Here is a 14873-nt window from a genome sequence, read left to right as displayed (position 1 = left end):
TGCTGAAAACTGACATTTTACCTATACAGAAAAAAGGAGCACTTACTGATGTCAGGGCAAGTCCAAAACTTGTAGACTGATGCTTCATCTGGATTTCAATTTTGTGAAGTAGGGCTTCAATCCTCTCTTCCTCAAATCCTTTCCTTTGGGGAAAGTTTTTGTTTTTTTAATATAGATATAGTGTGTGTACGTATATACACATACCCCCACATCCCCGAGAGAAGAACGCATACACCCATTAACACATGAAAATGAATTATAGTATTGATGAAGACGTGAAAATGAATGATAGTATTGATGAAGCATTGGTACTTAGTATGTACCATATAGAATAAAACCAATATGAAGTATGATCATATTGTGTCATTTAATGAAATAGCACTATTAACTCTGAAATATTATGGTGAGGGGCACACTATAGGACAAGTATTTAAGGAAGCAGGGAGGAGAGGGGCAATAAATAAGATTAGTTCTTAAAAGTATTGAACCATTGGAAATTGCTACTTTAGTGTAGTTTTCATACATTTAAAAATACATATTTTAAAAATACACTTCTAGTAATAGTTTTTGGTAAAAGAATACTTGGAGAATTTAACATTACTCACTCAATAACTTCATCTATTGTTCTAGCAGTAATTTGTTTGATGATTTCTATGTCTTTCTCAGCAATTCCCTGCAGGCCTACACTGAAGTAAGCCTCTTGCGTGCAGCCATTAAACCTAGAATTAAAAAAACATTCATTCCAGTGGTAGGTACTGAAACTTTGACACAGAACCACAGAAAGGTAATAACTAGTTAATGAATGTAAAAAAAAAGTTAGAATTTACAAGATCTAGACTAAGATGGAAAAGAAAAAACCTAACAAAAAGGCAAGGAGCCAAAATCTTCAGCTATTTATTTTGCAGTCTCAGTAGGAATGGTACACGGTTTTTAAAAGTTTCAGCCATAGTTCAAACTAAAGAATGAAGAACAGCTACAGAACCAAAACTAAAATAGGAAGGACTGAAAAAATCTTGGAATTAATCTGTATTAGTGTTTTCAAATACAGAAGATTTTTCTGTATTTATATTATTTTCTTTTGATAGCAGACACGAAGAGGAAAACTCTTTTTAAACCAACACGTTCATTTTACTTATGACAGTGAGTAGAAGGGGTCTACAATTTAGTCTTCATATAGCAGTCTTTGAAAATTGAGTGCAGAGATGATATTTTGGGGGTTCCATGTTTGTGTCTCAGTGACTCAATAGATTTAGGGAAACTGGGATAAAGAAATTGTAGTCCAAGTTTTCACAAGTGACTAACTTTAGGGCTCAACTCTAAAAACCTAAGGTCCCATTTTCAGAAGTCCTGATCATCCTACAAGTCCAACAGCAGCCAATGTAATAGGAGCTGTAGGGGTTCAGCACTGGTGAAAATCAAATCCCCTGCACTTAAAATTTAGCACACCAAAACTGAGCCACCCAAATTAGAGGCCATTTACATTTCCCCCACCCTCCTAAATGACTTGTCAAAGACCATAAAGTGATCCAGAATTCAGAAGTGTCTAATTCTCCGACTTATGCTCATTCCTCTGGACTATTACTCCAGGGGGAATTGTGCACCACTGTGCATGCGCAGAATTTATGTCCTCCGCAGACTTCTTTGAAACACAAACACTCAAACCGCCGCCCTGCCCCCCGCCCTCCCAGATCCCCACTCCCCCTGCACCTGGACCAAGCCGAAGAGCCATCCGCACCTGGATCCCCACCCCACAGAGCCCCAACCAGCTGCACCTGGATCCCAACCCCACTGAGCCCCACTCCCCCAGCATCTGGACCCCCCACTGAGCGCCCCCACACCCAGATACCCCACTGAGCCACGTTTATCCAGATTGCCCCACACAGAACCCTCTCATCTCACACCTGGATCCCCCACACTAAGCCCCTCCATATTTGGATCCTGCCTTGCTGAGCCTGCCTGCCCACATCTGGTGCACCTGGCACAGCTGGGCAAGGCTCTGGGGTGTTTCTGGGGCAGGCCCAGTCCTTGCGCTGTGTCAGGGTTGGGTGCAACCTCGCCACTGAGTTTGTGTCCCAGGGGGAGCTGCACAGTGGCCTGCCGTCTCCAAACAGCCAGGGGCCTCTCCCCCCAGAGCCATGCTGGAGCCTCCTCTTTTATTTGAGGAATAAAATTTGCAGAATTTTGAAATATTGTGCACGGAATTTTTATTTTTTTTGGCACAGAATGCTCTGGGGAGTAGACTATGCTGCTTCTTAATGTTGCACTGATAGATACATATAAGCTAAATTGGAAGTTACCAATGAGTTTCTTGCCAAGAAGTTGCACATTAACCTAGTAGGTACTAAATACTGTCATTTTAATTGGAATGAAGTGTAATTATTTAAAACATTAAGTACTCAGAAATGATTCTACCAGCAGTTATACACATGGGTATTTTTACTCATATACAGTCCCATTTCTCTGTTCAATATATTACAAAACAATATCTGTACAATGCTCTATGTCTACAAGAGACTTTTGGAAATGCAAGGTAACTTAGATATTGTACTATGAAAATCTGATGGTATTTCATTATACCAATAAAGATGTGTTTGTGACAGTCTTCATAGTACACTAAATCAATCAGAAAAAAAAAAAAAGCACCATAAGTAAATAAAAGCCTATCAAAGATTAAATTTATTGACTTTTCTGAAGTAATCCTAAAGCACTTAAGATGTCAAGATAAAATAGTTTTGGATATTGAAAAAAATACTTTGACATGCGAGAGACTGCCACAGGGTTTCAATCCACTTGCTCCAGTGTATAGAGACAAACATACATCTGAAAACAACTGTTTAAACATTGTATGCAAGTAATTGGTAATAGCAAAATAGCAACATGGATTGTGAATTATGGGCCTTATTCTCAACTCCATTAAATCAATGTAAGTCAAGAATAAAACTATTTGTGTATCTTGCAAGGTCATAATTTACACTTGAAGATACTTCACTGTTCCACTATGGAAAAGAGTAAAATACACCAGAAGATTCTTGTATAAAAATAGCCTGAAAATAATAAGAGTTAGCTTTCTCCCCACCTATCCTTCGATTTATTTTTTAAAAAAGGAAGTAATTTTATAACAAGAGCAGTATTAATGTTACAGGAGTTATAGTCATTAAAAGGTGATGCAAAGTGAATTACGACACTTACCCAACATCAGGAGAAAAGTCTGTACCAAGATTGGCCTCAAGTAAGGCTTTGTAGAAGGGAGAATTAGGTCCACCAACCAACAGGGAAGACAACAGGTTAAGCGTGAAAGTTTCATAAGTATCTGTAATGCTAAGTAAAAAAATAAGTTTCAAAAAAATCACTGTTACAGCATGGTTTTCTTTAAAATGGGATTGTGGATATTACGTATTATATTTAAGTTATTGTTGGTATCAAACTACAGGGTGTGGGCTGGGAAGTGCGTGTGTGAGGGGGAGAGCAGAGGTTTTTGTTTTGTTTTTTAAAGTCACTGACAGTTGTGCACACGCAGCTTGGGGTCCTAGAGTCAAACTGGGTTCTTTCCACCTGCTACATCATTGCCAGTCATAAAGGTTTTACTGGTTGAATTAGGCCCTGAGGTACATCTGGGCAACCCCATTACATTTAATAAGTTTGCCTAGATGCAACTCATTAGCATACAGTGAACTACTGGTCCCTAAACACTGGTCCGCAGAATACATGGTATTGGCTCTTTATTTCCACCTGCTAAAGTGGAAGACAGTTAAAAATACATTATTGCTTTCTTAACATTAATTGCTCTACATAAGAAATTGATGCAATTGTCACAGGGATGTTAATTTAATTGGAAAAGGGAGAGAAGGGAGGGCCATACAGTCATGATGGGATGTGAGGTGACCCACACTATGAAACAAATTTGAGAATCCTTATAGTAAACAATTCTGATTATGCTCATGGTGAAATAAACTCTTAGTAAGTTCCTGATTTAAAGGAATAAGCATGATTCTTCTGTTGAAATTTCATTTTCAATACACTTACTCTGTCAGCAAGAAGCTAACACTGATAGTTGTCTGCTTTGTAGGGTCTGCAGCAAATGAATCTGAGCCACATTTCACATGATGCTCTCTCTGTCAAGTATAATAAATAAGTAACTAGAGGCAGTAACATGATTTAAAACATTAAACTTGAACGGAAGTTAATAATAAAGCATAATTTGTGTTTCTATAGTGTCTTCCTTCTGAGGATTTTAATGCACTTTATAAACATTAATGAGTTAACTTGTAAATTCATGAATACATCATCCCTGCTTGTTATCACCCACGTGAGGTAGGTAGTATCTCCATTACAAGTGGGAAATTGAGAAAGAAAGGGCCAAACAAATCCTGCCCTAACTTCCATCCCATTTGCATCCTGGGTGCAAATTAAAGCAGGAATTGGTCTAGAGAACAGAGCAAGCTTCTGGCACAGCTAGGAATTAAGCCCACATCTCCTAACTCTCAGAACTCTGTGTCAATTGCTAGATGGATAATTCTCTAGTTAGTGAATATAGTGTGGCAGTCTTCAAACACTGAGGGATCATTGAGACCCTAAATATAACAGTATACAGATCCTAGAAGTCAATCATTTAAATTTATCATAAGGCCCAAAAACTGTTAACACTTTTACAACCAAACAAAATGTGTGAGTGTTCTATAAAAACAAACAGTAAGTTGAATAGCATTGCAGAGCAGACTCAATATTTAAAGTAGTGCAATACAAAGGCTGGTTATATATTTATCTTTTACTTACAGGCTTATCCCAGAGTTGCTGTACTGGGATGGCAGTATTTGGTTCAATTCTATGAAACTTAGTCAGCGCTTCTTCATGAATTTGTTTTAAATGCTGCTCCAATGGGAAGTTACCATAAGTGAAGAACCTGCATTTTAAATGTAAGATTAGGATTTAATTTTTTAGTCTGCATGCATAATACAGTAGCAATGAAGTCTGAATTTCACGCATCTTTTAGTGAGTTATATGCAGAAATGAATGTGTCTTCATGGCCCCCAAACCTGTCAAAAACGTCACCAAAAATTCTGCTGCAGAAATAGAACTAGCACACACTAATCAGAAAGTTATTCAGAGCTGAAGATCCCATGCCATTTTCCAGTTTCATGCACTGAAGTCAAGAGCACTAAAAGCCAGCAGCTAGTTTGTAGGACAATCATACAGTACTCTTGGCGGGAAAAAGCTGCGTGTCCAAACAACCTAATCCCAGCAGGAAAATTCCCAAAACACTATGTTTTTTAAAAGAGAAGCAAGGTTATTTAGCTTCTTGCAATACAGATAAGATCGCACAATCCTTGCCTCAAAGAGATTACAAATTTTGGCCTCATCCTGCAATTGGGTCCACTGAGGCAGACCCTTGCACTTGCAAGGAGCATTATCGATTGACGGTGGCTCTAGGAGCTGCCTATGCTGATCATATTGGACTATCAAGATCTATATTTAGACATGTTAGTAAAAGCAGGATGAAGAGAGAAACAAAACAGGGGGATGCGGCTGGGAGGTCATCATTGCAATAGCTTAATCAATTTCTCATGAAAGATGCTGGATTGATAGCCCTCTAAGCTGAATTTCTATTTATCCACATAATTGGTTCAGAAAAGGGAGAAGCAATACAAGTTTCCCCACTAGTACCCCTCAATTCTATCTGAAGGAATCACCTTTCAGTCTCCATGTCAAGTGAATTATTAGCTTCTATGCAGGCCTTGCCAAATATACCAACAGTTAATGGCTGAGCAATGTCAACACCTACCAGTAGGAATCCAATACCATTACCTCATGTCACACAAGCCACTGAAGAGCCATCAGATTATAACATCTTTCTGTGACTTCCAATGTGGGCTGGATTTGAATGAGTGACAAAATTTAAAAAAAAATAAACGAAATAAAAAAACCCTATACCCATTTATCCATTCTTGGGGCTATAACATTTTTCCTCACGCCTTACTTAGTAAACACTAATATAAAGTAAATACCTGCTTTAGTGCGAGAGACACAGGTAAACACATACACGGTTAACCCAGTATATCACCTAAGTCATCAGCAACAACAATTTAAAGTACCTAGCATTGCTTGGATGATAATGAGTGGCATGGAACTGTTTAAGCTGTTCCCATGTAAGGTCAGGAATACTTAATGGGTCTCCACCAGATATTACACCATAAGTGTGATCAGGAAGGAGTTTATTCTGTAGGTGTTGTGAGAATAACCTCTCATTGTCTGTCTTAAGGGAAAAAAAAAAAGATACATTTTAGCAAGCCATCGGAAGAAACTTTAAGATTAAAAATATTTAACAGTAAGACCTAATCTTATAGGCCTTACTCATAAAAGTAATTCTTACACAAGCATGTAGTCCACCAGTTTCATTGACTTTAATATAACAATTTTTATTAAAAAGTTTTTGTCACTTTAATCAGATCACTAGTGGCCTATTGCTGCAACATTATAATTCCAACCTTTGCTCAAAAGATAGGACAACAGCAAGATTCACTACTTAAATACTACATTTATATAAATAATAAGCTTTTCAACAGACTATCCTTCAAAATAAATCTTATTCAATCTATCTTCAGAAATACTATTGAGTATGCGAGGTTAATAGTGGGGAGAGTAGAGCTATTCAAACTCAATGAAGCTATGAAATTGTTAATCTGCAATCTCAACTATTTTAAATATTCACAATGCACTTTTATAGTGTTGATAATAAAAGCCAGAACTTACAAATGCCCCTTTCATTTCATTAAAAACAATTCCTTTGAAGACTAGTGGTGTCTGAGGATCAGTTGGATTCTCATGCTCTAACCTCCAACCTTCTTGCCTGTAAAAAAGTTTTAAAATTATAAGCAAGTCTTTGATTTTTAATGTTTATACACACAACTGTACAAGTCTTACCAGAAATCTAGTTGTCGCAAACATGGGAAAAAAGCAGCATCCAAATACACTGACAGGAGATTCTGAAAATCCTTTGGATTTTGTGTTGAAAATGGGTAGAGTGTGTAATCACTGGCTGTATACAAACAAAGTCAAATATTAATGACCAAAGTATTTTAGGAAGTTTGCAGTGCATTTCACTTCCTATTTTTATTTTAAGTTCGATTGTCCAAATAATTAACTGGAACAGAGTAGAAGCTCGCTAATTTGCACACCCAATAACTTCTGTAGAATGTGATGGTTTCTCCCCACTCCTCAGCAAAGATCTAATACTATAGTAAGGAATTCATTGCTAAGATGGCTGTTTTGTAAAAGTGATGCTAACAGAACATTTACTTATATGCTATGAAATACCAAATAGTACACCTCTACCCAGATATAATGCGGTCCTCGGGAGCCAAAAAATCTTACTGCGTTATAGGTGAAACCGCGTTATATCGAACTTGCTTTGGCCTTGAGCATTTCCGTTATTAATAATCACTTCCTGCCCGACTGACCTCTCAGAACCCCCGACCGATCCAACCCCGCCGCTCCTTGTCCCCTGACTACCCCCTCCAGAGACCCCTGCCCCTAACCACCCCCAGGACCCCACCCCCTACCCAACACCCCTGCTCCCTGTCCCCCGACTGCCCCGCCCCCATCCACACCCCTGCCCCCTGACAGGCCCCTCCCAGGACTCCCACGCCCTATCCAACACCCCCGTTCCCTGTCCCCTGACCGCCCCCCGAGACCCTGTGCTCCTTATCCAACCCCTCGGCCCCAGCCCGGCACCCTTAACACGCCACTCAGAGCAACGCGTTGGAGCCAGACGCGCTGACGCGCCAGAGCGTGCAGCCCCGCCCCCCGGAGCGCTGCTTTACCGCGTAATATTTGAATTCGTGTTATATCGGGTTGCGTTATATCGGGGTAGAGGTGTATATGAAAACTAATCTATACTTGTCAAATGAACAAAATACATTTTATGCATCAGCACCGACTTGCTTGTTTATAAAATTCAACATTTTGCAATGGATCTCCCAGTCAATGTAATTAGAAAGGTTCAACAATATTTATAAATAACTATAGCAAAAACAAACAAACATGGAATTTAGGAAGTAAGCCGTAATCATAAAGTAAAAGATAATTAACAATACTGTATATGCCAGGGGTTCTCAAACTTCATTGCACCACAATGGGTGCAGAGGGTGGAGGGATGGCTCAGTGGTTTGAGCATTGGCCTGCTAAACCCAGGGTTGTGAATTCAATCCTTGAGAGGGCCATTTAGGGATCTGGGGCAAAAATTGGTGATTGGTCCTGCTCTGAGCAGGGGGTTGGACTAGATGAGCTCCTGAGGTCCCTTCCAACCCTGAAATTCTATGATACGACCCCCTTTTGACAACAAAAATTACTACACAACTCCAGGAGGGGGGAGCGAAGCCTGAGCCTGCCCGAGCCCCACCACCCCAGGTGGGAGGGGAAAGAGGGAAGAAAGCCAAACCCTGAGCCCCACTGCCCTGGACAGAGGGGGTGAGATGGGTGCAGAGCCAAAGCCTTGGGCTTCAAGCCAAGGTGGCTGGACTCGGGCTTCAGCCCCACAAGTCTCAACTAGCCCTAGCGACCCCATTAAAACAGGGTCGCAACCCACTTTGGGGTCCCAGATTGAGAACCGCTGAATTATACGCTCTTAGTTATCTTGAACTTACCTGTGAATGCATTCATGAAAGTGGACAGTGATCTGTTTAACATTTTAAAGAAAGGATCTCTGCAAGGATACTTCTGAGAACCACAAAGCACGGTGTGTTCAAGGATATGTGGAACACCAGTACTGTCCAATGGGGTGGTACGAAATTGTACACTGTAAAAGAATGCAACACAATAGTTTGTGACCAAAAGACAGCATGTCTATTACTTGTTTTGCAGTTTAGCCTTACGTGAAAGGCAGCATGCTTTAGTAACTAAACTAGTCTTCCAATACTGGTGCTGCTGGGAGGCAGAAACATCATATCTTTCAAGGGGAAAAAAAACAAGCTCACAATTAGAGGACTTTTGGGGGCTCGCCAGGAGAATGTATACCTTTTGGATGATATATGGTGTTTTTCCAGTGCATGATATGCGGTTCAGCAGACAAATTAAGTAGCTAAGGTTGTTGATAAAACAGCTGCAGTAGCTAACACCTATATAGTAAATGTACGTCCCCTTTTGACAGCAACTATAGCAATAATTGTTACTAACCTTACAGGTAAATTGTGTGAATTAAGTTTTTGACAACATGTGAAAATTGTACCACTTTAAGTTAAAAACAGCAGCATCTTCTTGCGTAGAAGCTCTTAAATCCATTTAAGAGGGTCTTACACCAACTTAGTTTACAAAGATAAGCAATCAACATAAGAGAAATTGTTAAAGCACTCTGAAATGGATTTGATAGTATGAATTTTTCCTTACTGAAAAAATAAACTTATTTCACTAATTAAAAGGCAGAATTCAAATTAAGTTTTTCAATAGTTTTGGTAAAATAGGATTTTTTAAAATCTTGCAACTATGAGCTTCTTAAATGGAAAGTATTAGTAACGTTTGAGTAATATGAAGCTGTATTAGCATTTGCAGGTCTCAGGTCGATCTTAATATGGAAAGTGCCTTATAAATACTAATACTAAAATGAATACCTGAATAGATTATTGGAGTCCTCACGTGCCATATGCAAATATTTGGCTCCTGTGTTCTCATGACTAAGCTTCACTGCAGTTAGGAATAGCTCAGGAACAGCTTCTACCTACATTGGAAGAAAACTTCCATGTTAGTATTTATATAAATTCTAGGTAAAATAATTTGAGAACACTATGAAAAGAACCAGCTAGCCTCTGCTGCACATCAAACACTAGAACTGAATTAGAAGAAATTAAGGTTATGATGGAAAGCAAAAGCAAAGAATTACATACGGAAGATTACACCACCATATCATTCAATATTATATTAAAGTCAGGCACATTCAAAGGATTAACAGTCATCCCACTATGTTTTACATGCAAGCATGCTTTACCTTCCTTGTCTTTGTTGTTTTATGTTGCAAATATATTTTTTTTTTGATATATTACAAAAAAGTCACCAATATTTTTAAGAAACAAAGTATTAAGGAGTAACGTAGAAAAGCCTAGGATTTTACTGTGTTCCCATTTGCTGAAAGGTGCACTGTTATGTACGCAGGTCATTGACAGATACTTTCCACGTGCTATAAATGATTTTGCAAGACCATTTGCTGCTCATGTACCTCCATGTTTCTGAGAGCCAGATCAAGCACTTATACCCCCATCCTGCAGCTGGATTTATGTGTAGGTCCTGGCCCTCACACCCAAATGGAGTCTGATTAATATCAATGGGACTCAAGAAGTCACTAAATTGCATCAATTTCAGGATCAGATCCTTAGGTTGTAAATAAAACTTAGTTGGTGAATAAAACATTAGTGGTACGGGTCTATTTTTAGCAGATAGTTTTCATAGCATGTTGAATCAGAGGTGAATAAATACAAGAAAAGTAAATTAAACAACACAATTACCTGAAGGGCAGAAATTGTGTCAGAATTAGTAACCAACAATACTTGTCTGGTATAGGAAACAATCTTTGAACAATTTGGCCACTTGTATAAATTGTAAGGAGAAGATAAAGTGTAAATTCAGAAGATAGGGTACTGCGCTAAGGATCTACTTGCTATTACTCACTTCAGCTCAGATCACTGATTTTGGTCAACTTACTTCCAACTCTATGTGCTAAAGTTTCCCCTCTGTAATATGGGGATAATGACAGACTTCCTTTAAAAGGATATCAGATGAAAAGAGCTATATAAATATTGCTACTTCCACTACAATAAATAGGGTATGCCTCCCCGACTTAAGAAGAGTTCATATTTTTGTAATGACTTACAGAAACAAATAGCAAAGAACACACAGTGAAATACAAGTACTGACAGATGACTGAATGTTTAATATAATAGTTTTCAATGGCTTGAGTTTCTTCTCCAAAGTTTACATACAAGTCACTGTGTTTTCCTTATAACAAATTCTAACAGAATTAGTATCTTCTTTTAAAGCAGGCATTTTGTTTTAGCACTGCCTAAAGATTTTTGTCCACAAGAATATTTTAGCTGCTTCTATTTGATACTCAAAGCATATATGTAAATATTTACCCTGCAACCCTAACTCTTGGTCTCAACTTCTGCAGGGAAACATCTAACACTAAATTCTTTTGTCCAGTTATAAAGTACTCACAGTGAGAGATCGAGAAAAAGACAATACTGTACCTGGTTTACAGTGAACCCATGGATTTGTTCTCCTATCTTGTATTGTAGTGCTCTTTCATTTGCAGGCCCACTCTTCCACCTCCATGACTTTTGATTCAAAGTCCTGAAATAACATTTTCTTTTTGAAAAAAGATGCAACCGCAAGAGTAGGTTTCTCTGTACCTTATCCCCTTTCTGTGCTTAATTTTGGGGGTGGGGAAAAGGGTGTATTATTACAAATATTGCATTCTATAGACCAGTGATTCTCAACCTATTTACCATTGTGGGCCAAATGTGTGTTATGTGGGCTGCATCCAATGCTACCAGCATGGCCCTGAGGATGTCACCTGGGCCGCAGCTGGGTGCTGACTGGGTTGCAAGCAGCCCATTGGGCACAGGTTGAGAACCACTGCTACAGACAAATGCCACGTTCCTACCTAGAAGACTTTACAAGATAAAGTTGAAATTATTGCAAGATCGGAGCCTCATATGAACAGCCCCTCCTTCCCCCACGCACACAAAATTTCACTGACTTCAATGGGCATATGCCTATATTGAGCTCATTTCAGGATTGGGGCCTAAAACAAAAGAGGCAAACATTGGTTAGGGTGGGTGTCAACTTTAGGGTCTTGTCTATATTGGGAAAATTTCAAAACAAAAACAAACATTCCCATCAGTTCACCAAAGCCCTCCTGCAATCAAAACTCCAGAGGCCAGACCTATTTTTACCTCTGTGTTAGTTATGTCAGTTTTTCTTGCTGAACTGGTAGGAATTTTTGTAGATGCTTTCCAGTGTAGACATGGCCCAGAATTATGCAATATTTTAAGGGAGTAATGTGAGGACTGGGGAGAGCAATCAGCATCATTGGGTTATGTCACATTGATCAGAGTTATAGGAAGTAGAAGACTTTGAGTGAAGTAACGGTTTTGCTGGGGTAATATCAGGGAAATAAACAAGTTCTAGATAATAGGATGGGGGAGGTTGTGTGTCAGGGTAATAGCAGAAATGTAGCTGGGAAGGACAGTTAGAAGGAAGGACCACAGAGTGATTAAAATCTATGGAGTGTGAAGGAGGGGTTTCTGTGAGGCAGTGTCAAACGGATTATGACCTCACTAGGGGAGGTATTTCTGTAGCAGATTAACAGCAGGGAGTGAAATTGTGCATGTTGGTATAAGGACCCTGTGTGTAAATGAAGAGAGGGAGCATTAACAGGAGTAGGGACTGTGAGGGGGTCATATTAGAGACGGCCAGTATGATATGTTAGGATGTGTATGGACAAGGGGAATGTAAAATTTATAGGGGATAACAGGAAGTTTGGTACTGTAAGCACACAAACTGGGGGTGGGATGGGGAGAACGATGCTATTGGGGTGGCGGGGAAGGATATAGAGGGCTCAGGAAGGAGGATGATATGGCAGGTGGAGGAGGGCTACGAGGATAGAGGGGATGTGTGGGGAAGAGGATAATATGGGAATATGTAGGGTTGGGAGAACGAGGACATGGGGTGTGTTGGGGGGAGATGTCTGGAAGAAAGGATGATATGGGGGAATATATAAGATGTGGGGGGTAGGGGAAAGGAGGGGATGTGGGGAGAAGGATGGTGTGGCAGCTGGGGGGGAAATAGAGGATGTGCAGGAGATGTCTTGAGGGGCAAATGCTGTAGGGTATGTGGTGAGGATAGAGGGGATATGGGGGTTGCTGGGGAAAGATGGATGTCTAGGGAGAAGAATGGAGTGGGGGGAGGATACAGGGGATTGGGGGAAGACATCTGGGGAGACAAATGCTTTGGGGGGGAGGATACACGGTGTGTGTTGGGTCTGGGAGAAGGGGGCTACGGAGACGAATACTGTGGGGTATGGGGGAGGATACAAGGGGTGTGAGGGGCCGGGGGAAGGGAGGATGTCTAGGGAGGCAAATGGTGTTGGGTAGGATATAAGGCGTGTGGGGAGTCTGGGGGGGATGTCTAGGGAAACAAATGCTGTGGGGGAGGATATAGGGGGTCTGGGGGAAGGGGGGTGTCTGGGGGAGACGAATGCTATGGGATGTGGGGGAGGATATACAGGGTGTGGGGGGGTCTGGGGGAAGGGGGGGATGTCTAGGGAGATGAATGGTGTGGGGGAAGGATACAGAGGGTGTGGGGTGCCTGGGAGAGACATACGCTGTGGGGGGAGGATATAGGGGGAAGGGGGGGATGTCTAGGGAAATGAATGGTGTGGGGGGAGGATACAGAGGGTGTGGGGAGGCTGGGTGGTGTCTGGGGGAGACGAATGCTGTGGGGTGCAGGGGAGGATATGGGGGGATATCTAGTGAGACGAATGGTGTGGGGGGAGGATACAGAGGGTGTGGGGTGCCTGGGAGAGACATATGCTGTGGGGGGAGGATATAGGGGGAAGGGGGGGATGTCTAGGGAGACGAATGGTGTGGGGTGCAGATACAGAGGGTGTGGGGTGCCTGGGAGAGACGTATGCTGTGGGGGAGAATATAGGGGGTCTGGGGGAAGGGGGGCGCGTCTGTGGGAGACGAATGCTATGGGATGTGGGGGAGGATACAGAGGGTGTGGGGAATCTGGGGGAAGCCTAGGGAGACGAATGGTGTGTAGGGGGGAGAATACAGAGGGTGTGCGGGCTCTGGGACAGACATATGCTGTGGGGGGGGGGAGGATATGGGGGGATGTCTAGGGAGACGAATGGTGTGGGGGGAGAATACAGAGGGAGGGGGGCGGCTGGGGGCGTCTAGGGGAGACGAATGCTGTGGGATGTGGGGGAGGATACGGGGTGGGCCTAGGGGAAGGGGGGCTTCTGGGGAGGAAGATGCTCGGGGCGGGCGACGCGTGTGAGCCGGTGGATGGGGCGATCGGGCCCCAGGACCGCCGTCCCCGCCCTACAGCGCCCCCCGCTCGGCCCCTCCTCACCGGCTGAGGCTCAGCAACAGCAGCCGCCGCGCCGCCCGGTAGCGGCCCCACATGGCTCAGCCCGTGACCCCCGGCGCAGGAACCCGACTGAGGCGCCACGCCGGGCCGCGTCCGGGCCTGCCGCTGCCTGGGGCCTCTGGCGGGGGCGGCTCCGCCCCGAGACCCGCCCTGCACCGGGCCCTCATTGGCGCGGCTGCCCGTGGCTCCGCCTCCCGCCGGCGGGGAGAAGACGCCCCGGACCCGGCCTGGGCCCGCGGTTGCCCCGGCGCCTCCTCGCCCGGCGCTCGCTGGTTGAGGGCAGCCCGCGCGGCAGCGACAGCCGCCCCGGGGCGCTCTTGTCTCAGGCTCGACAGCGGGAGGCTCCGAGCACGGTCACCTCGCACCCCCTTGGGGGGGCTCCCGGGCATTTCCCGCCGCGAGGCTGGGCTCGGGGGCGCCCGGCGTGGCTCCTCCGCGGGGTCAGCCCCGCTCCCCTGGGGCTGGAGGGCAGCCCCGCTCCGCTGTGCTCAGAACTAGTCACCTGGTGGAAAAGACACAACTTGGAAAGGCGCGGGGGGGCGCTGTCTATTGTCAGGTTCGCAACTCCTCGCTCTGTCTATATCAGAAACGCTCATCATTGCCGCAGTCCGCCTTGGGTTAAAGAGACAGGAATATTCGGGAAGTCGCTCATCCAGTTTTGAACCGGCCACCCTCTTGGGGTGCTTTGTCCCCCAGCTGGTTCTGGCAAAGCTGGACATGGCTTTGTCCAATATCTG

The 14873-nt window shown here is 43.0% G+C and overlaps 1 protein-coding gene across 1 annotated transcript in view; it reads right to left on the bottom strand.

The window, feature by feature from the left end:
- The window catches only part of PITRM1 (pitrilysin metallopeptidase 1), a 42469-nt gene extending 28210 nt beyond the window's left edge, over nucleotides 1-14259 (bottom strand). Inside the window, exons 1-12 of the mRNA XM_077808322.1 lie at nucleotides 14119-14259; nucleotides 11229-11331; nucleotides 9600-9706; nucleotides 8640-8791; nucleotides 6919-7033; nucleotides 6748-6844; nucleotides 6090-6250; nucleotides 4774-4900; nucleotides 4024-4112; nucleotides 3190-3318; nucleotides 606-719; nucleotides 47-143 (exon numbers count right to left, since the gene is read on the bottom strand). Of these exons, the coding sequence (XP_077664448.1) occupies nucleotides 47-143; nucleotides 606-719; nucleotides 3190-3318; nucleotides 4024-4112; nucleotides 4774-4900; nucleotides 6090-6250; nucleotides 6748-6844; nucleotides 6919-7033; nucleotides 8640-8791; nucleotides 9600-9706; nucleotides 11229-11331; nucleotides 14119-14171 (1344 nt within the window). The 5' untranslated portion in view covers nucleotides 14172-14259. The remainder of the gene's footprint in view (nucleotides 1-46; nucleotides 144-605; nucleotides 720-3189; nucleotides 3319-4023; nucleotides 4113-4773; nucleotides 4901-6089; nucleotides 6251-6747; nucleotides 6845-6918; nucleotides 7034-8639; nucleotides 8792-9599; nucleotides 9707-11228; nucleotides 11332-14118) is intronic.
- Nucleotides 14260-14873: the final 614 nt, after the last annotated feature.

This window comes from Eretmochelys imbricata, chromosome 2 (genome assembly GCF_965152235.1).
Source record: "Eretmochelys imbricata isolate rEreImb1 chromosome 2, rEreImb1.hap1, whole genome shotgun sequence".
Taxonomy (NCBI): Eukaryota; Metazoa; Chordata; order Testudines; family Cheloniidae; genus Eretmochelys; species Eretmochelys imbricata.
This window is presented reverse-complemented; position numbering and strand designations above follow the sequence as displayed.